This window comes from Aphis gossypii, chromosome 2 (assembly GCF_020184175.1).
Source record: "Aphis gossypii isolate Hap1 chromosome 2, ASM2018417v2, whole genome shotgun sequence".
Taxonomy (NCBI): domain Eukaryota; kingdom Metazoa; phylum Arthropoda; class Insecta; order Hemiptera; family Aphididae; genus Aphis; species Aphis gossypii.
In genome coordinates this window covers 86,655,606-86,677,784 of record NC_065531.1, presented here as the reverse complement: position 1 = coordinate 86,677,784, position 22,179 = coordinate 86,655,606, and the positions used below count along the sequence as shown (strand labels likewise).

Below are 22,179 nucleotides of genomic sequence, written 5' to 3'. Positions count from 1 at the left end.
CAATATTCACCTATTATTGGCCTTTGGGTATAAGCGATTTATACATACATCAAAATATACAAATCACGCATAGGGACTTATGTTTAATTTTTTTTTTTTTTTTATTTTCATTAAATTGTGATTTAGATACATAGGTAACCAAGTAGGTAATTTAATATTTCATAATTTTTGGTGCTCCGACGAATGATTTTGGTAGGTACTAACAATAGAAGATGTTTAAAGTTTTCAATTTCCATACACTATATAGTTTCTGCCGCATATTAAAAGAGGTTTTCATTACTTTGAGCCATAAAATATGTCGGATAGTGCGTTTTACGAGCTCTTTTTTTACAAAAAAAAAAAAAATGTTACCACCTACCATAAAAAAGAAACAGAATAAAAAAGAATCTATATAGACCTTTTTTCCTACATTCTTCGTGTCCGACAAAAACCCACAGGAAAATACGCAACTATCCTTTTATTTCCTTCCCTCTAACACCAAATACTGATCAAATTTGTCTATTTCTTTAGTGTCCAGAATCAGCTACAGTTGTGGTCCATTATTTATTGATCGGATGAAAAGCTCCATAGGCTTGCTTCTCAATTATCACTGTAAGCAATCATCTATCAAAATCTTCAAAAGGAGTATCGCACAATAAAAAATGCATAAAGTTTCTCCCATTATACTTTGAATCACATAAACCAATATATTTTTAAACACATAAATAATTAAATTTTGAATAGTTGTTTGTTGTAGCTGAATTAAACATAAACGAAATAATCGACATGTGTTTAAATCATACTACAGTTTAATATTACATAATTTTACTAAAAACATTAATTTATTGAGATAAATATATTCATATATTTTTAAGAAAGTGAAAATAATACTGTATTTAATTTTAAAAAAAAAACTATACAATTTTTTTCTCTATCCTAAAATTGTATTTTTAACTATTTTATGTTTTAAGATATTAATTTTAATTTCCTCCAGTATCATAATACATAGTATTAAATTTCATTGCTTATACAATTTTAACTTATTCAACTTATGATTTTATGTTATTTCTATTTTTAAAAATTTTCATTACGTATGAATTATAAATAAATCATTTAAATTTATTTATATATATATTACATTTTAATAATGTACCTATACGTTGATCTTCAATAGGCTACGTAAATATTAAATACACTTTATATAGTATTAAATCTCGTATTCTTACAAACGTTATTGATTAAATATTTTATAAGTAAAACTAATTTTTAATAAAAATTTAAAATTATAAATTTTATATATTAATTTTGTATTTACTTTTTAGAAAATATATAGATTTAAGTGTCACATGTAGATGATTAATAGGTTATTTTTGATTGTATGCAAACCCTGTAGTTTGTTTATTAAAGTTTCCTAACAAAAATGATTAAGTAATACTTTTTTTATAAACCATTTCCTATTATTTATTTAATCTTTTTTTTCTGTTTAATAAATTGAGTTTTGAGTTGAAAGATGTCAATAGATATTATAAAAGTTTGAGTATAATAAGAGGAAAATTTTAATTAATGTTAATAATAATAATGTTATTAATTACCTTAATAAAGTTGCTTAATTTACTTAAATATATATATATAAATAAATAGCAATAGTGAGTTTGTCAATCAATATTTATATTCACTTTGTTATAATAAGTAAACTATATTATTTTTTAATCCTAACATAATTTTGGGTACGTACCACATCGATAAGTTGCGACAGTTTCAACTTTATAGATACCCGAAGAACATCGCTAGTATTCACCACGGGTCTGACGAGCTTGTTGTAGCTAGACAAGAGATCATCGTACAATCTCTTTGCATCTGGATTTGCTGACACCATTAATCGGATGATCACAAGTCCAAGAAATGCAAATTTCGGCCACATATCTGTAAACAAAAAACACAATCATGAATCTGTTTTATGCTGACCAAAAGTTTATAAGCAGTCTTATACTTTCGATGTTTGCTTATGAAAATGTATTGGGCATGATATAATATATGCGGTAACAATAAATTCAAATATTGGAGATTTATATTGTTTTGATTCGTACACAATTTATAAATTTATGTAAACTGCACACATAAAATGAAATAATTTATACCAATACCGAATACTGATATATAGTGTCGTATAATATTAGTTTAACTTCATGTAGTTTAAATTATATTTATTTTATGTACATGACAAAGTTAGAATATTGAAAAAATTTATTATAATTCAATTATAAGAGAAAACTCAGGGGAAAACACAATAAAATTGTGCATTTTAAACATTTTGATCGTAAGTTTAAATTGAAAAAATGGCGTTGTTTATATAATGAACATATTGTTTATATTTATACCTTTATATATTTATACGTATAAGTAGTTATTTATAAATTGTGATTGTTAAACATCAAATTAAATTATAGTTATTGTTGAAAAAATGTTAATCTATAAAAACTCACACAGGTTTTTTGTTTCAATGTAATAACATTTTCAACAACAAAAAATTACAATATAATTTAAAAAATACAATGTAGGTACTTATCATAACATCGTTTCATGGTATTTTATTTATTAGTGTAATAAATATTTTTTATTTCATAGTTTTTTTGTAAAAAAAAACCTTAAATGTTTCTAAATACGTATTTTTTTTTTATTTCTATCGGATAAAAACAAATTTTGGTTAAGCTAAACTATTTAATTTTAAATAGGAAATTGTATTGATTTCCCAATTAATTATCAATGATGGCAATTAATTATTTTAATTCTATATTAATAGAAAAAACGAATACAACAAAATAAAATATGATGTACTCAAATAGTTTAACCAAGCATAATATTTATTAGTAAGGTATTTTAAGGGGACTTCACAGTAAAATTAAACGTTTTGATTTACTTTACAACAATATGAATATGGCTTAGAGCTATTTCAATAATTAACACATTAATTTAATTTTTGCTGTAGAATAGATGAATAAAATTAATATAATTAGTAGTTACCCTTCGTAAAGCTAATTTTAGATTTTGAGTATAAGTTAAAACTTAAAAGTGAATAATTGGATATCATATCATTTTAAGCCATGTAAATAGTTTTTCTTGATCAGATCTAATGGTTTATAAACATATCATAATATCCATAATACTTGTGAGCTATAGCACGGCAATCTCAGGTGGATACCATGTTTAGATTTGTCAATAATTTATATAGATTTAATGAAAAACTAACTTCAACCATTGAATTTACGTACTATTTAAATTAGAATATTGTTGAATGCTACTCTTAAAATATTATTTTCTATAAGACTTATTATAGTATACTATAATCAATATTAATTACCTAAATAATATTTTTCTTATATACTTAGTCATATACATTTTAATTTTTTGATATACTTACAGGTTAAATATCTCTTAAGCTTTTAAATTAAGTTAAAATAGGTAATTATTTGATTGCTTATTATAAATATATTTGATACCTATACTCTTACATGGTGATTTATAAAACATTAAATTGCAAAATTTTAGAAGAATTATTATTGACAGTATTGCTTTATGTTTATATAGTAAAATATCTGTAAATAATGCTGTGATGCCACATAATAATTCGTAAGTACACATAGAATAACAGAAAACTCTATAAACCAAGGCGAAATTAGTTGCGAGTTTTTTTTTTTTTTTTTTAATAATCCAACAGTTTAAAGTTTTTAAAATGAAACATAAAAAAAGTGAAATATTAGGGGATAGCGAGAGAGACAAGCTTTTTGGTTGCATGATGGGCTTTGTCGTTGGGAACAAAAGCTGCGCCGTGCTCCTGAAAGCCTATTGTCTCTGTGGCTTCGAACATTTGTTAAAACCTTTTAGTTGACAAAAATGTCGCAGTTTCATCGTCTCCGTAATTAACTTTACTGGAATGCCCCTAGCTCACCGTTATGTAGTATCATTATTTTCTTCTCAGAAACATATACCAATATAGATTCCGACATTTGATGTCATTTGAATGTTCGTGTTAGTGGGTTGTTATCAAAAGTGAAAACTGAAAATGATTTCCGTATACTATGTGATTTGAATTTGTTTACCAAAGGAAAAAATGTACAAGTCTTGCTTAAAAACGATCTCTAGTACTACATTATACTTATAGGCAAAGTACATTTATTTGACAAAAGGAGTAACTAAACGAATACAATATGATAAACCTGATAAAGAACAAAATTATATAAATATTTTGGAACAATGTCTATTGTTTATGGGTTATATATTATAGTGTACACTATATATATATATATATTATTATATGCATAATGTTTGTTATTCGTCATATTTAGAGTAGTTAATTAAAAATGTGTAATATTATTATGTTATGTATACGATTTATAATTTATTATATATATTTATATAGGTAATACGTACATACAAGTATATGAATCACTACTACATTGTGAAATTGTTATTATTACGACATGAACAAAAAGTTCATAATGATTGTATTTGTTAATTTTCTTATAAATTATCTATTTTTTGACACATCATGTAGTTCATTAAAATCATACAAAATATATATATTTTTGTTTTTTTATGAATTTTATTGATTCATGGTAAAAGATGGTAAAAGTTAAATTATGTAAACAGAGTGAAAATTAAAAAAAAATTACAAAAAGCATTTTTGTTAAAAACCCAATTTACTTTTGACGAGTATAAATCAATTCAAAGTTTTCCAAAAGCCTATAATTTGTTAAAGTTAACTAAAAAAAACAGGTGAAGTTATTATAATTATTATGTTATATGTGTACCTACTTAAATTATATTATTAACTTAACCTTTTAACTTGAACTTATAAATTGTCAGCTTTTAAAGCATTTAACCTAGATACTGTTTACACACATATTGCGTATATTTTTTTTATTTCATTTTTATTATGAATATAGATCAACTGATACTGGTATCATTAATTATAATTGTTTTGATTAATAATTTTTTACTTTGTATAACCAACTAACTACATTTAAAGCAAGTTTGAAGTATAAAAGTTGTTGTCGACATCTTAAGTTGAATTAGTTATATTCATTAATAATTATATAAGTTACCTAATATGATACTTATGGACTAAACTTGTAATGCACACAAAAAATTATGAACTCGTGACGACTTAAATTTAAATTTAGTTTTGTTTTTCACAAATTGGTGAAAACTTTTCAACTTATTTAATACTTATGTATAAGCATAATATAATGTACAACAAAAATTACAATCAACTGAAAATTATTAGACAAAATACGCAAAATATTAATATTATTAATATATTTAACACATTAAGACATGTTTTTTTTTTCAATTTAAAATACTAATATTAATTTTGTATGAAAGTTTTTATTTCTTATTTTTCTTAGAGAAATAGAAAATATTTTCTTATCATAACAACAACTCCAAATATTCAATTGTATTAAATTTAAAAACTACAACAGTGGATTGGATATGAAACTTTCAAATTCACAAAAAAAAATATGAAGCGATTTCTGAAAAAAAATATATACTTTAGTATTAACTTTTACCTATATTCTATTTAGAATCAATAATGTACAAATTTAATTCGGATAATTTTAAATCGTTAACAATTATAATATGGTCCACTGAATTAAGTACTTCACAAAAATATAATATTATTACATAAATATTCGAATAAACCTTTGAAAATGTATTTTGCTTTATTTTTGCTGAGTATTATTGATGTCTTACAAATCCACAAATAGAATCTTTTTTTTTTTTATCTCGATACTACATATTTTTCAAGAAAGTTGAGCTCTGACAAAAGAAAAATAGATTCTATGCCGTTTAAAACATATTATTTCGTATTTTTCCAATAATTAATGTATACTGTGAAGTATAAATAAATATAATTTAACGACCTCGACAGAGAACCTTCGTTTTACAAAAAACCACTTTTGTTGATTACCAAATACAATAAAAATTATTATTGACGAACAGTACAGTACTGAAATCCTATATTCAAAAATATATGTATATATAAAATCGGAAACAATAATTTATTTAAATTTACAAAAGTAATAACAATAACTCATGAATGTGGTTTTACATTTCGGTTTTACTTTGTATTTATATCGATTACGCTTTCTTTTATATGAAATATTTGAAAAAACAAAACGTGTAAAAAATACAGTAATACAGTTAGGAACAAAAGTTTTAAAAAAACATAGATAACCAATATGAAAACATAAATCTTAATCAATCGAGGTTGTGTATTTTGCATTTTGTATCATAAAGTTTCCCAAAATGTAAAATAAAATTATGTTTCGAAACTAGTCAAATAAATTTATACTAAAAACATTAGATATTTACAATATAATATTACACAATTATTGCAATATATTTTTTAATTGTCATCGAAACAAAATTAATTAAACCAATTAGTTGGTATTTACCATAATATTGTAAAGGTATAAAAATACTTATTTTTAGTCTTATTCTGTGTTAGGGTAAATGTATGTAGAAACTAGAAAGTAACACCTAACATTAAGTATACTAAACAAAAAGTAAATGTTCAAAATATGGTTTACGGAAACGTTAACAATTTTAAATACCTATTTTTATTGAAATATGCTACACTAAAAGTTTGCATCATTTCTGCGAATACAATAATGATAACAAATTGATGTGCTCTTCATTATTGATATTATTGTAATGATCATAGTGTATAATACAACGACTTTTCAAATTCAATACTTGCTTATTATTTTATATTTTAAAAATTATTCATGTTGCAGACAAAACCTTTAACCCATAATTTGTTTTATGTATTCTGTATGTATAATAATAATAATAATAATATATTATATATTTTATTTTGACAGTATCTATAAATAATACCTAATACCATTGCACCTTTTTTACCTATTATTTCTATTTTCTGTATATGTACTGCGTCCAGTCGATAGAAATACAGTTTCGGTTTGCGTGGTTATCTGATATACACCTGATAATGTCTCGTTGAATGTTAGGTGATTAATTTAAAAAGTCTTCACTTCGTTTTAATCCGAATCCGACGCGCGCCGAAAATAATGTATAAATAAACCTAGGATTTAAAACGGCATCTTCCCAAAACGGTTACGCGTCGAGACAATGGCCAAGGCCATAAATATTGGCCGGCTTTATATTGTACAATATGTTCTCTATAAACTATGTGCGCCTGTTCGTTGACTTGGCGCGAGAAATATCGTGGGCCGACGGTAAAACACGCGTGGAAAACACGCACCATGGCGTATAGAAAATGGTGTGTAGGAGGATAGCGATGGGATTCAGATTTTCGTTCCGTTGTATGACTTACTTCCGACGATAATATGGTGCCCGATTCACAAGGTTTCGTCTATCCGAGGATATAATAGTTATATATGTGCTACGTAATACTATTACACATAATGGATGCAACCTACGTTAATTATTGTTCATGATCGGTAAATTGTTTTAAACACGATCTGGTTTGACATGCCTTACACGATATTATTTCATAACTGCAAGTAGAGTTACAGCTTTGCAGGTATAATGAACTCATTTTTTCCAAACAGATTTTGTTGGAAGTTATAAACCACGGAGAATAATATCTATTGGTTTAAACATTTTTTCGTAGCGTTGAAACGTTAATCGAAATTCCTTCAAAACTTTCTTAAACTTTCTTAAACTTTTCGATAATATTATGAGTGCATTGTGGATTGTGACCATCGATAATACGCTTCAAAGTTGACATATTCTATGTATCGTAGTTTGTTTGAAATAATGCAATTTATATGATGTCTAAATGACGTGAGATTAATTATGTTTTAAGAGAAAAGTATACATGTATGTGACGAGTATTATATCTTTCACAAAAACCTTAAAGGTAATCTAAATATAAAATAAAAACATTGAGTATAAGGTTTTATGCTAGAATAAATTGACCAATTAACAAATGAAGGTAAGAATACCATTTATGGAATTTTATTACCTATACGTTTTTATTGATATTTAATTTTTAAAGTGTTATATAAACATGTAAACATTAAATTTTAAAATGCTCATATTCCACTTGAATCCTTTAATATTAATAAAAACTCACAAAATTTAATAAATTGTATTCGTGGCTTTAATTTTAATCTTAATAATAGCTATTATAGGTCAAATAACTTTAATATTAAATCTATCGTCACAAAATTGTTTCTACTAAACGTAAATAATGTTCTATGTTTGTAAAATCGAAACAAATGGATTTAGATCAAATGTGTTAAAATTTAACTCAAATCAATGAAATATTTGTGAAAAAAGCGAAGAAAATCACTGAATAATCCTTACAGTTCTTTAAAAAATTATTACAACAGATATTGATTACTACCGTTGTTTTACATCACTATAATTGTAAGTAATTAACACGCGTAATTTATGTAGCTGTACAATCGCAATTGATTAAATGTATTATTATAGTATTGTTATCATAATGAAAAATTCGTATACATTATTATGTATCTAGTGTGACTAACAGAATACTAAACGTAGGACAGTACCTACAACATATTATCATCATGCACCCAACGATAAAATGTCATTGTATTATTAGTGTTTAATTGTACAATATATTACGTATAATAAATACACGTTAATAGTATAATACTAAATGATTGTAACAGGTATAACATACTTATATGAATTTATATTATAAAAATTTTAACGTTGACATTTATAAATAAAAATAATAATTTATCAGAAGGTGCACGGACATCTAAATTGAACTCTATCACATACTTATGTGTTTGATTTAAGATGAAATTAATTGTTATCATATATTTTATTTTATACAAAGAATAATAAATAATACCATATATTTTTCATCTTACCTCTGGATATGACATCGTCTTAAACTATCCTTAAAATATTTTAACAATAGTTAAGGAATATAACGATTTAAGCAACAACAGCATTTTAATAATATTATAGCAATTTAATGATTATTTCTGAGCAATTATAACTATTACTTCCATTGTACACGCTTGATGGTCAAAATACTTATCTAATTATTGTTTTTAAAAATATATTATGATTCGTCGAGAACAGTTAAACTAAATGTCAGGTTCAATAATTTTTATATGTCGTATTGAATGTATACGTGTGGAGGACGAATAACTAATTTACAAATATCACGTCTTATTGTAACAAGACAATTAGGAATAACAGTTATTTATGACATCAGATCACTGAAATTTGTCAACAAAACATTTATAACGATTTTCTCGCCAAATTATAATGTTTGACGTGAAACGAATGAATTCGGCCTGAGTCCACGGGTGACTGGGTCGCAATTGAATGTAGTGGATGCGTTGGCGCTGATCCACTTTTAAATTAATAAGGGAAAAATTTTCTTAGTACCTTCTTCACAAAAAAATAAATAAACAAATAAGTCACTGTGTTCAGAAAATAATTTATGTATTTTAAGTAAAATTATTAAAAATCCAAATGATTAATTCCAACCTAACCGCTAATGCCAAAACCACACGGCTTCCTCTTCCACCCCACAATTGAAAACGCTAGGATCATATATTCCTATACTTGGCAGTCAATATCGGTGCCTTAATTCGATAGTTATAACAGGATTGTAAGGCGAATGGGGGATATTAATCAATTCTAGTTGGTATTATTAAATACGAATTGTTATCGAAATCATTGTGCACCAGTTCAGTTACAATATATAATATCTTCACGCAGATACTTAAGTAAGTTTAGCGATATAAGGTATCAAAGTCCCAATGCGTCTATATAATATTATTACAGTAAATAAATATATGTGCACCGGCGGACGATGATCACAATATATAAACGTTTTTAAGTACTTGACTTTCATGGTCACAATTCAATTCATGTCACTTAATACATATATATATATATTATTGTATTATATATTATATACATAGTGAAACTTCGTCTCACAATATCCGCTACCCATATCAATCCTAACCCCCACCGTCCAACAACCTCGTTTTCGCACTGGTGGAGGATGAATTCCATACAGATAGGTATCAATTCCTCATATACGTTGGCATCTGTCCACTAGTATTCTCTGTATATTAACTTTTGTGCGTCTCCGAATAACACTTATATAGTCGCCTGTATATATATATATATATATATAAGTATACCGAGTCCCTTCAATTAGTACACAGCGCCCTTATCGGATTACGATCGATCGCTACCGCCGCCGCCGACATCGTCTTCTCATTGCAAATACAAGGATAAAAGGAGGGATTGGAAGTGGACCAACGCACTTTGTTCGCGCCGGTTGAAATTAATGAGCCGGGAAAATTGAAAACGGTCAATCGAGTAGAACGCGTGGTGGACATATAATAATACCTACAGCCTATAATTTGTTATTAAGCGACCGAATTCGATAAAATATTATTACCAAATCTTTGATTGTTATATAATATGGTACAGTGATATATTTAATACGAGGATGGGTATTGATGGAAAATTTTTTTAGAATTATAATTTTTACCTTTTGCCTATTTTTCGACTATTACTAGATTACAATAACCGTTTAGTGTGACGTTCCAAAGTAATAAATCACTGATAAAATAAGAAACAATTTAATGTCGACAATATTGTTTATTAACGTTCAAATAATTTAATTTAATTTCAAATCTATCAAATAATATGTATTAAATGTATTGATATAATATAATTTTTTAATTTAATTTCCAGTTACTGTGTATGAATTTATTACTATTTATTTATTTTTAAATATATCGGAGCTGGTATTTGCTGTGCTTTTACTACCATTGTAATTTATCTTCTAAAAATAAATTGTTTGATAAATTTAAATTTTAAGTTATAATATCATCATAATATACATATTCATATTTTTTACTATGATGGAATGTAGTACGTACCAACATAGCATGTATCCAATAGAAACTATACGTAGTTAATAATTTATTTAAAAGCAATTTACGCTCATCCGTTCACCCCATTGGTAACTCGTACACTCGTCTGAACATCTAACTTATAATATATTATGTACGTAAAACATTGTAGAAGTGCTTAGCTAAATCGAAGTATTTTCACATTTCGTTTACAACAAAGTTCCCAACACGGGGCCTGTATAAAGTTTTAAGTCACGCCCGTATCAAATACATTATACTTGTGCAAATCCTATCAAGAAAATAGTATTCTAGAAGTTTAAAATGTGAAAAAAAAACCTGAAATAACACAAACTAACTGGTTTCTATTCACAACGTCAACAACAAAAGAAAATTATAGAATAAATAAATAATTATTTAAACAATGAGTCTTTAATTTATAATTGTTAGATGCACCTATATACGTATATGATGTATATATTTTTTTTTTTTTTAGTCTCTACCAACTATCTATATAATTTTATATTTTAAATTGAAGCAAAATATAACATCAACTGGGCGTAAATTAAGTTAAATTTACGTAGTTTACATATAAATAGTATTTTAATTTAATTTTCACTTAGTTTTGGTAAGTTTTAAGAACAAGTTTCGTGAAGTTTTTACTAATATTCCTAATATAAATAGAAAAATATAAGTATATATAGATTTGTTAATGCTTAAAATACTTTGAACATTTAAAGCTTTAAGTTGAATTTATTTCCATATGATGTCAATATTTTTAAAACTATATTTATATTTATTATTTTATCGAATCTAAAAATAACCAAATAAAATTAATTATGTTAATATTATTTTTTAAATATCAGGATTTAACTTTTCATTGACATAAATAATATTGAATAATATGACATAGGTACTAAGTAAATTAAAATATTTGCGTTAACGTTGCTAACACGTTTTTGTCATTACTCATAATAAAATATTACATTACACCGTATTTTGTTTTTAAACTTAAAAAAAAAAGTTGAAACATATTGCTTATCGATTGTAATGATGTAGTAAATTGCAAACCTTGATGTAAATAGCGCAAAAGCTTAACATAACAATAATAATAAATAAATAAGAGAAAATTGAATTTTCATTATCTTATTTAAACAAAAGGGTTAACATGTTTCTTCGATTTTAATATAATATAAACAACTTAACAAGTCCTCTTGTTAAAAAACATTCTTAAATTACGATAAAACTTGGCGATTAAGGACTCCTTTTGATACAGGGTAATTCAGATATAGGCATAGTTACACTTATCGTTAATGTGTTTCTTTAATATATAAATTTAGATGCATCAAAATGTTTTAAAAAAACTCATAATATGCTTTATATATATATAAAAAAAAACTTGTAACGTTACATGACGCTTCTTAAATGCTATAAAAAAATCTTAGTGTTAATACTTAAGAATTCTAAAAATCAGAATTTGAATACAAATGAAATTTATTATTAAAAGACAATAAGACGGAATGGTGAGTTAATATTATAGCTATATAGTTTATAAGCTATATATTATTTATTAACTGCTAAAAATTACAATATCTATTTGACAATAATGAATTTGATCAATAGCAATGTGTAGAACATATATAATTACATATATTATTAAAAATTCTAATTATTGCACATAGATAAAATAGTTTATATAAGCATGTGACGATTTTATGACTTAAATGTTCGCAATTAATAATAATATTATCTATTATTTGGTCTGTAGCCAATTAGGTACATGGTATTACATTATGGGATTTATTAACAATATTAACGATGAAAAAAAAAAACACTCACGCGATACAATTATTTTTAAATATAGTATTATATAAGTTATTGATTTACGAATTTAAATCAGGAATTTAAAATTATTCAAAATTGTATACTTTGAAAAATTGGAAAAAAATATATTATCTCTTTAACGTTCCAAAAAATACATTTATACACATGAGATAAATGTATTTATAAAATACCTAGCTATTAGAAAATAAAAAGAAAAAAAATAGGGAAGTAGGTAACCACTCGCTGCTATACAATAAATGTCAAGTGTACCTCATGAGTCGTCATTAAGTAGGTCAATGTAGTAATGAATGTGTTAAATTTAAATTCAATGATAAATCATTGCATAAGACTACTCCGAACGAAGACGATTTATCAACCTTATAACCATAAGTAAATTCAATTATATAATTAAATTGATATTATAGCGATTTATTCATATTATTACTAAGTAAATAGTGCCTAATACGGTAGGCCAAATTATATTTTTTTTTAAATATTACATTTATTATGTTATTAATAATTATTTTAATAGTTTTTATTTTTTTATATTATATTATATTATATTATTATAATTAAGGTTTGCTTAAATACTAACTTCTTACCATAAGACTTTGTTAAAATGTTCATGGAACAATAGTTAATGGTTTAAAATTAATCTGTTGAATTTTATAGCTACAAGACAATTTTAAAATGTTCCCGATTTTGACGAATCGTGTTAAAATTCTAACATCAAACGATTAAAAAAAGTACAATACATTTTTGGTCAATTTTGATTTATTGAATTTTGTATGAGTATTAAAAGGTTAGGTTAGGTTAGGTTAAATTAGTATAATTTTATATTATATGAATATTGAAAACTTTATATGATTGTATTAAATTGTTTAGCATTTTGAACAAATATACATTTTTTCATCTAAATGTATAGAAAAACAACTTATAAAATTAAAAATTTCAAATTGCTCTCATTAACTCCAAAAGAGTCAAACTATTTTGAATATTGTATGATTGTATCATAAATTAAAAAATCTTAATATAAAAATTTAGTTTACATTATAAGTATCTAGTTTTAGAATAATTACTAAAAAATGAAAAAACAGATAGAAAAATAGTTTTGTGTATAAATTACCAATATGAATTTCCATGGTAGTTTTTTTTTTATTTTTGTTCTTCTCAATTAATAAAACGATGACTATGGTTTATTTATTTTTGAAAGTACCAACTAGGTTTTTTTTTGTTACTATATATTGTATCACAGTTGAATATTGAAGTATTTTTTTAAGTTAGGTTTAATATAAAAATTGTCTTCAGGGTGACTATGTTAAGTTGATATGTCGGAAACATCATCTATAAAGCAAATCAGAAAATCAAAAATATTATTTACCTACACGCGTTACGCTAAATGTTAACATTAGACAACCACATTTAACACTGATGCATTTTGCATGGGAATAGCTAGTAAATATTATATAAAAACACATCATTGTAAAATCAATACATACATCGTTCCGTTAAGAACTCCAAATGTCAACTGAAAATTGATGACAAAATTACAAAATACTCTTTTACTTTTAGTTTGATTAATATACAGTCTATCCGTTATCATCATACGTTTTTTATATTTATAAAACTATAAATACTATCAAATGTTACTAAACAAAAAACACATAATATATAATATAATATACACATCAATACAATAAATTTACTATTATGAAAATTTTTGTGGGTACTAAAAAATAGAACTAAATTTTCAAAGTCTCTTTTGGAACACAACTGAACCTATTTGAATATCCGTCATAAGATATCAGTTTGTGATACGACTCCTGCTATTCACCGACGGTTTTTCAGTTGACTTGGTATTGTTGTTATTTTTGCATCACATCCCTTTTGCAGTTTCATTGCACATGAACTTTTTATGTTATTTCCATTTTCAATTTTTTTTTTTTTTCATTTATGTTAAACTCATGAAAGAATCAGTTTTCATTGTTTTTTGAAGAAACTTGTGGTTCAGTAAACAAGCAAATGACCCGAAAAACATTGTTCACACTACGTACGCATGTTTTTAGATGAAGATTTTTATCCAAGGCAGAAAACCAATGTCACTGTTCTACGTGTGTTATTCGACATACATTTTTTTAGATTAAATGCGCCGACGAAAGTTTTAACATTATATATGTCAAAATATTTTATTTATAATGGTTACATTTTTATTTACTATTGTATTATTATGTACGTGTAGAATCATGGACGATAATAAAACTATTACGTTGTATTGAACCTTATAATTACACCATGATTTTTTCCATGTAAAATATTATAGTAAATTGTACGCAAATTATTAAAGAAATTTTCAATAAAAAAAAATGTAGTTAAAATTATTAACGACTTATTATAGATTGATTTAATAATATTGAATTAAATATTGTATTTGTGCATACAAATTATTTTTCATAATAATAAATTTAAGTTTGTTAAACTCTATTAATTTAATAAAACTTAATCAAAGTGATTATAAATTTATCTAATTACTATTTACATTAACATAATTTAACAAATCAAAAATATAATTTATAATAATTGTAATTTTATTATTATTGTTGTATTAATAATAGCTTTATAATGTAAAATACAACTGTATTGATTTAATATGAATATTTTTTTCAAAACAAAATCATAGAAGGAATAAAAATATACTATACAGTCGATCAATCTTACTTTTAAGAAATACTTGTGTATATAATAAAGTATGAATAGGTACTGAACCAATGCATATCAAAATAAGAAAAATATTTATACTGTATTAAATTTTTGTTAACTTAATTCAACTAATATTTCATAATTTAGTATACTCTGTAACTATTATGTTATATGTATAATATTATAGTATTAATGTATCCTGTATCCTGCATCAAGTAATTAATCAAATAAAGTAATTAATCTTTTCTCAAATTTATCTTCTATTTCATGAACCATGTCTATTAGAAATACGATTTCAGTATGTAATGACTATCTGATAATTTGGTACACATGATAATTGAAAAATATGTATAATATGTATTATTATTTTTCAAATGACATTGTGAATAAGAAGTAATATTATTTATACAAAATCAACATAGGTTAGGGTATACAATATACTATATAATTGTTTTACATGTTTGTAATTAAGTTTTCATTACATAATATTCTAAATGGTTAAGTATCATTTCTTACGGGTTTCTATGAACTATAATGTTCTATTTATCTTCCACCCAAAATAATATTCACTTAGATATAATTTATATTACTAATAATAATTGATAATTATAAATATCATTTTTTTTTTAATATTTTATAATAATTTGTTTGTTTGTTTATTTTTTTTTTTTTTTAATATCGTTAGCAATAATATTATCCAAAAAATAAAAATATTGGAATTAAAAACTCTTGATACACGAAAAAAATGACTTAAAAATAATTTCGCTAATCCCATTACCATAATGTCATTATGTATTCAGAGTACAAATATGATGAATGTCTGATTTGAAATAGTGGTTAAACAGGGATCTATTGTGAGATTCTATCCTTATTTTTACCATAAATATTTGACATATTTTCAGAAGTATATTTTATTTCTTTATATAGGTACTTTATATTCTTCAGAGACACCTTCCGTAAATCCATGATTTATTTGTTATAATCATACTCACATATTTTATTTTATTTATAAAAAATAGTTAAAACTTCAACAAAATGTATAACATTATAAAAAAATTTAAAACTTGTAATACGTGCTTTATAAAAATGTAGAATAAATAACTTAATTTTTATTAAAAAGAGATATTTTCAACATTTTTATATACATAAAAAGAAATTGTTTTTTATCTATAAGTAATGGATCTCATTTTAAGTATCCAATAAATGTATACATATCTAGTGGAAATAAAAGTTACTTTTTCAGTACAAAAGTACACTAAAAAATTATTTCTGAATAATAATAATATAATTATATTTTTATTTTGTCAAGTTGTTGAATACCTATTAATGATTTTTTTTTTTTTTTTTGAATAATAGTATAATAATAAACGTTTCAATTCAAATGTTTGATTTTAGAAATTGTAAGGTATAAAATAACATTTTAAATACAACAATAGTTAGATATTTTTTATTAAAAATAAATTAACATACAATAAAGTGAAATTGGTAACTTTGCATAAAATATGATCGGAGAAAATTTGAGTCATTATTTTTATTTTTTTTTAATACGCCAAAACAACTAAAAAGGAATTGGAATTATTATTTGCTGATTTTCGTAGTTTATTATACGAGTTATTTAAGATTACTAGGAAAAAAAAAGACCTATTTAAAGTACCATCTGCGTTCCATTTCCAATCTGTGTGTATAAACTATAAGAGCTTCACGAAACTTCAACAAGGTATCCAAAAAGTGTTTTCTGGAGGAAAAAAACAGCACATCGTTGTAAAACCAATTGCTTCTTCTCACGGCTTAGACTAAAATGAAAATGGTGTATTAAACAAGATTTTTCAAAAGCATTTTGTACCCTACAAACACGCCGTACTTTAAAATGTAAACATCAAAATATATATATATACTATATACGGGATTAATATAATATGCTATACTGTTAACTGTTTCCTGACACAATAAAAGTGAATTCATATTGAAACATCGATACTTTTTTTTATCTATACATCAAATTACTTTTTGCATCGTTCTTGATTGAAATAGGTATTTACTTAAAATATTTATAATATCAACGAAGATACTAGATAATGTTACCAATGGAATTTTTCGTTATCAACAGAAGAAAATAGTTTTTACGAGATTTACGTATAGTTTATAGGTTATTAATATTTGTGATCTACATTAGATGATACTTTAAAATGCTATTTATAATATGCGATTATGACGATTATATACATTACTTTTATTAATTTATTATAATCAACAATCATACATTTTTTTATTATGATCAACTATCAAAAAATCTACAAATATCATTATAAAGTTAAATATTACAACTAAATTAGTATAAAAAAAGATAATTATAGTTAAATATTTATTTCAAAATATTCAAATTTAAACTTGAGTTTTTCAAATAATTACAGTCTCTTATTCTCTTATATTGTATTCTATCGATTTTAATATTTTTATTGTTGCTCAATATTTTAGACATAATAATATAATTTTTATTAAATTGTGTATTCTAATGTTTTAATTTTTTAATTGCCAAATTGTTTATAATGATAACGATATAATTTTTAAAATATTATTTCACAGATTTAAAATTGAAATCATCAATGTTCTCATAAAGTCATAAATAATAGTAACACGGGAATAAATTAACTATTATAACAGTATTACAAGTATTGTTCACACATAAAACTTGTCTTATTACTTTTTATTTAAATATTTAAAATTTTAAACTACCTAAAGTACTATTATTTTATATTATTTTTATTTTACATCTCTTCATAATATAAACAAATATAAGTATATTTTATCTTAAAAGTTAAATACTTAAAACTCTATTATTTAAAAAAGTTTTGTTTATTTTATCTTTTGCTTATCTCATTTTTAAGATTATCAGATTTCAAGATTCAAAAAGGATGATCTTTAGATCACAGAAGCAAAAGCTCATTTCTGATGGGAGGCAAAAGGACGTGTGAATATGAGGGGTTGATGAACAAATTGAGTAGGAGAAAAAATCCCTTAGTATAATGTATTATAAAATGTATTGTTTTTATTTAATACAAAAATTGCATTATTCATCGAATAGCACAGATTTTTTTTTTTGTCATCGTTTTGCCAATTCGTTTTTACAAGCTGTATATTTCAGTAATTACTTTAATACAAATAATTTATGTCATCTTATATCATCATTTTGTAATATGTAATATGTAATACATGACGTGTATTAAGGGTTAAGAAATTAAAACTTAACTCATTATGCACTAAATATAATATTTAACATACTTAAAATGATGTACTTAGAGGTAACTTATAACTGTTACATACATTTGCATACATTCATTTCATTTGTTGTTCTATATATATTGGATAAATGTTAAACTACAGTTCTAGCAACAACTTGAGTTAAATGTTTGCTTATTAAGACAGTTATCTTGATAAAGTAGTGAACCAAAATATTAATTAATTTTATCCGTTAGGCGTTATAAGAAAATAGTTATTTGGTTGATGAGTATATGGGATGCAATCTAAAAAAAAAATGTATTGATAAATGATAAATATTTAATATAATATTATAATTTCATCGACTCTTAAAAACATGTATTAGTTTACAGTTATAATTATTAAAAATGTACATAGAGATCAATTCCATAAGTATATCATAAACAATAATTACAATTCATATAAAGGTAAGTAAACCGTATTTGCCAAAATGGGAATGTACGTTTTGATCAAAAGAAGAATGATTCATTATAGCCGAAAAGGGGGCCTCCTATATTTTATTATATTGAAACTATAATATCACAACGTGATACAAGTGTAAAATTCCTAGATTCTAAAATTAAAATATTATACGAACAAGTAAAATGTAATATCAAAGTAAAATTTAGTATTTTATACTAAACACTATTTTAACTAATCAAGAATAATAACATTTCTGCATACATTATAATATATATATATAAACATACGATCATTGATATCATAATATTGTCCTATCGGTAGCAATACATAAAAAGTGTCTTAGCCGTCCAAGCTAATTACCCAAAACGTGTTTCTTTTTGAAGGCGTATTTAATTAAATGTGCGAAACGACCACACCACCTGATCATTCAATGTAGGTCTTTCTCGTTTAAAATCCATTCTTTCTGCTCAATTGGCTGATCTCCGCTTAAAGACTATAATATTCTTTGGCGTTTTTCTTGGATGAAAAAAAAAATAAAAGCTCTTTAAGAAGTTAAATGCGTACCATCTGTTTGACGATCAAATTTTAGGTATAGTAAACGCATTTCACAGTCACACCATAGCCGCAAATTGCAAAAGGCGTTAAAAGTTCTTAAAGCAATATAGCAGTTTGAATTCATATTATAGAGATCACAACATGAAATACGGATTTATCAATAGTCTTACTTATCGCAATATTATTGTCTAATGAATAGGTAATTGGTGTTATATAATATGTTCAGTTTATGCTCTCTGATAAATAAAATGAATATACCTACTTATAGTATAATATAAAATATATTTAAAACAGAAAGATACAAATAATATCAATACTATTTCAAAATTATTGTTCATATTTTTTTTTTCAAGAATAATTATTTATTATTTTATTATTATCATTATAATTATTATTATAAAATTGTTCTTATTTTTGTTGGTTAATCTCATGTACCAAAGCTTAATTATTAAATCGAAACCTATATTTTTAATTTCATACTATAATCTGATGAGTTGAACACTTTAATGAAAATATCGATGTACCTATTTTAAAAAAATAAAATGATAACATTGAAAAATAGTATTTTTTATATTAATAACCCTTAAAATTTGGATGAGTTAATGGCTTGGAAATGTTTTTCGATACTCAAGCACCATATTATTACAATAGTCATAAACGTGCATCTATGTGTGACACTAGGCTACACGTTCAATCCCACACTATATTATTACGTTACAAATAAATTAATATAAGATTTATTAGGTATATTAAAAAAAAATGCCTGCAATATTATATTTTTTTACCTGCGGTCAGATCCGGAGATTGACGGCGACGCGGCCGTGCGGTTTAGGGAAAAACACTATATAATATTTTAATATTAATATATTAGGTGATGATGATATTATTATTATTGTTATTATTATAGTACTATATAACACGAGTTGGAAAAAATTTAAAATGAACGAAAAAAAAATGATAATAAAAACTATGGCAAATAAAACGTCGAAAATCCCGAGTAGAAAACAACTTTTTTTAAGAAATCGGTAGTGGCGGTCGTTGAGGGTGGTCAGTACGACGATAAATACGAGTTCGAGAAAGCGACGTAGTCACAGTGTATACGCGGCGGACGGGTGTGCGCGACAGAGTACGCCGAGTACGGGACCCTACTAAAATGCGCCACACTGCCGAACGGTGCCGGTGGCGGCGCGACAGGGCTCTACTACCCCCTCGGCGGAGCGGCGCGACGGTGGCGACGATGCGATACTACTGCACGAATCGACGGCATAGTTTTCCGGACGAGAGACGAAGATAATACGACAATAATATTTCGTTTGTCACACATCGTTCGGTAAATACTATATAGTATTATAATACGTCCTATAATAGGTTTATGTGTGTTGCAGAACGATTCACCGAAGATGCTTTACATCCTTAGGTAATAAAAAATGTATTCAAATAATCTGATCTGTAGAATTTTTAAACATACCTAAGGATCAATTTTTTCAAATGATTACATTTTTTACTATTTAAAGAGGTGTATTCTATGGTGGAACAAACTTCTTCTTTTTTTAAAATAAAGACAATTCTTTTCTACTTTATCACACAGATATATTAAAAGAATATATATATTAAGTGAAATTTAAACGAGTTATTTTTGAGCTAATACGTCTAATACGTCTTAAACGCAAAGCATATCCAATAAGTCATGACAATATTATAGGTTTGAAAACTTAGCCTATGTTGATTTTAAATAAAACTATATTCGTTATATTTTATCATTTATTAGAACTGTATAAATTATAAAAATTGTCTGAGGAAATAACAAGAATGTACTCGATTTAATATTAAATATATTTTAAATTTTATATAAAACCATTATCAATGACTATTATACTCAGTAGATAAATATTAACGACTCAGAAACTATTCCTTCAAATTTCAGCTTAAAATATCAACATTAGCAAAAAATATAAATCGTCCACTTAACAATTTATAGTAGGAAAAAATGGTAATATTAAAATATTAGTACCTATATTGTACATGATAGATCAATATTCGAGTGAATCAAGTGTTTACTATATAGTATCACATACTCACTATTTTAAATATCAATATGAAAAATAACAGAGTTCGTTATGTGTAATTTTGTGAATTTGGACGGTTATAAAAAACATTAAAAAAAAAAAAATATATACATCCATCATCTTAAGAAATACTATCTAAATTATTTCTTGAAAGTAACTTCTATTTACAAAGTATGTGATCTTCTACTAATAAACAAAACCTAATGATATGAAATTTAAGAACTAATAACAGAAGCGGTTTGATTAGGCAAATTTATTTTACCGTCAGTAAAGAGGTTGAATTATAATATTATGCCAGTAGGATGTTCAAATTATAATACTTACAAGTTGCTATAACCGGCAATATGAATACATAATAGATAGGTCGTAGGTACACATTACATTACGTACGTATTCGATGAAATCAATGTTATTTACTTCATTGAATAATACGACAACATTTAAATTTACCCCTAATAAATATATTGGAG

General features: G+C 24.7%; 1 protein-coding gene across 5 annotated transcripts in view; it reads right to left on the bottom strand.

The window, feature by feature from the left end:
* LOC114119227 (acetylcholine receptor subunit alpha-like) overlaps positions 1-20,804 on the bottom strand; it is a 156,407-nt gene extending 135,603 nt beyond the window's left edge. For all 5 annotated transcript variants that reach the window (XR_003592016.2, XM_027980742.2, XM_027980729.2 and 2 more), the window contains exons 1-2: positions 20,429-20,804; positions 1,715-1,902 (exon numbers count right to left, since the gene is read on the bottom strand). Coding sequence is in view for 4 of the 5 variants with exons in the window: in XM_027980742.2 (XP_027836543.1) it covers positions 1,715-1,900 (186 nt within the window). In the remaining variant the exon portion in view is untranslated. The remainder of the gene's footprint in view (positions 1-1,714; positions 1,903-20,428) is intronic.
* Between the last annotated feature and the right edge of the window lie 1,375 nt (positions 20,805-22,179).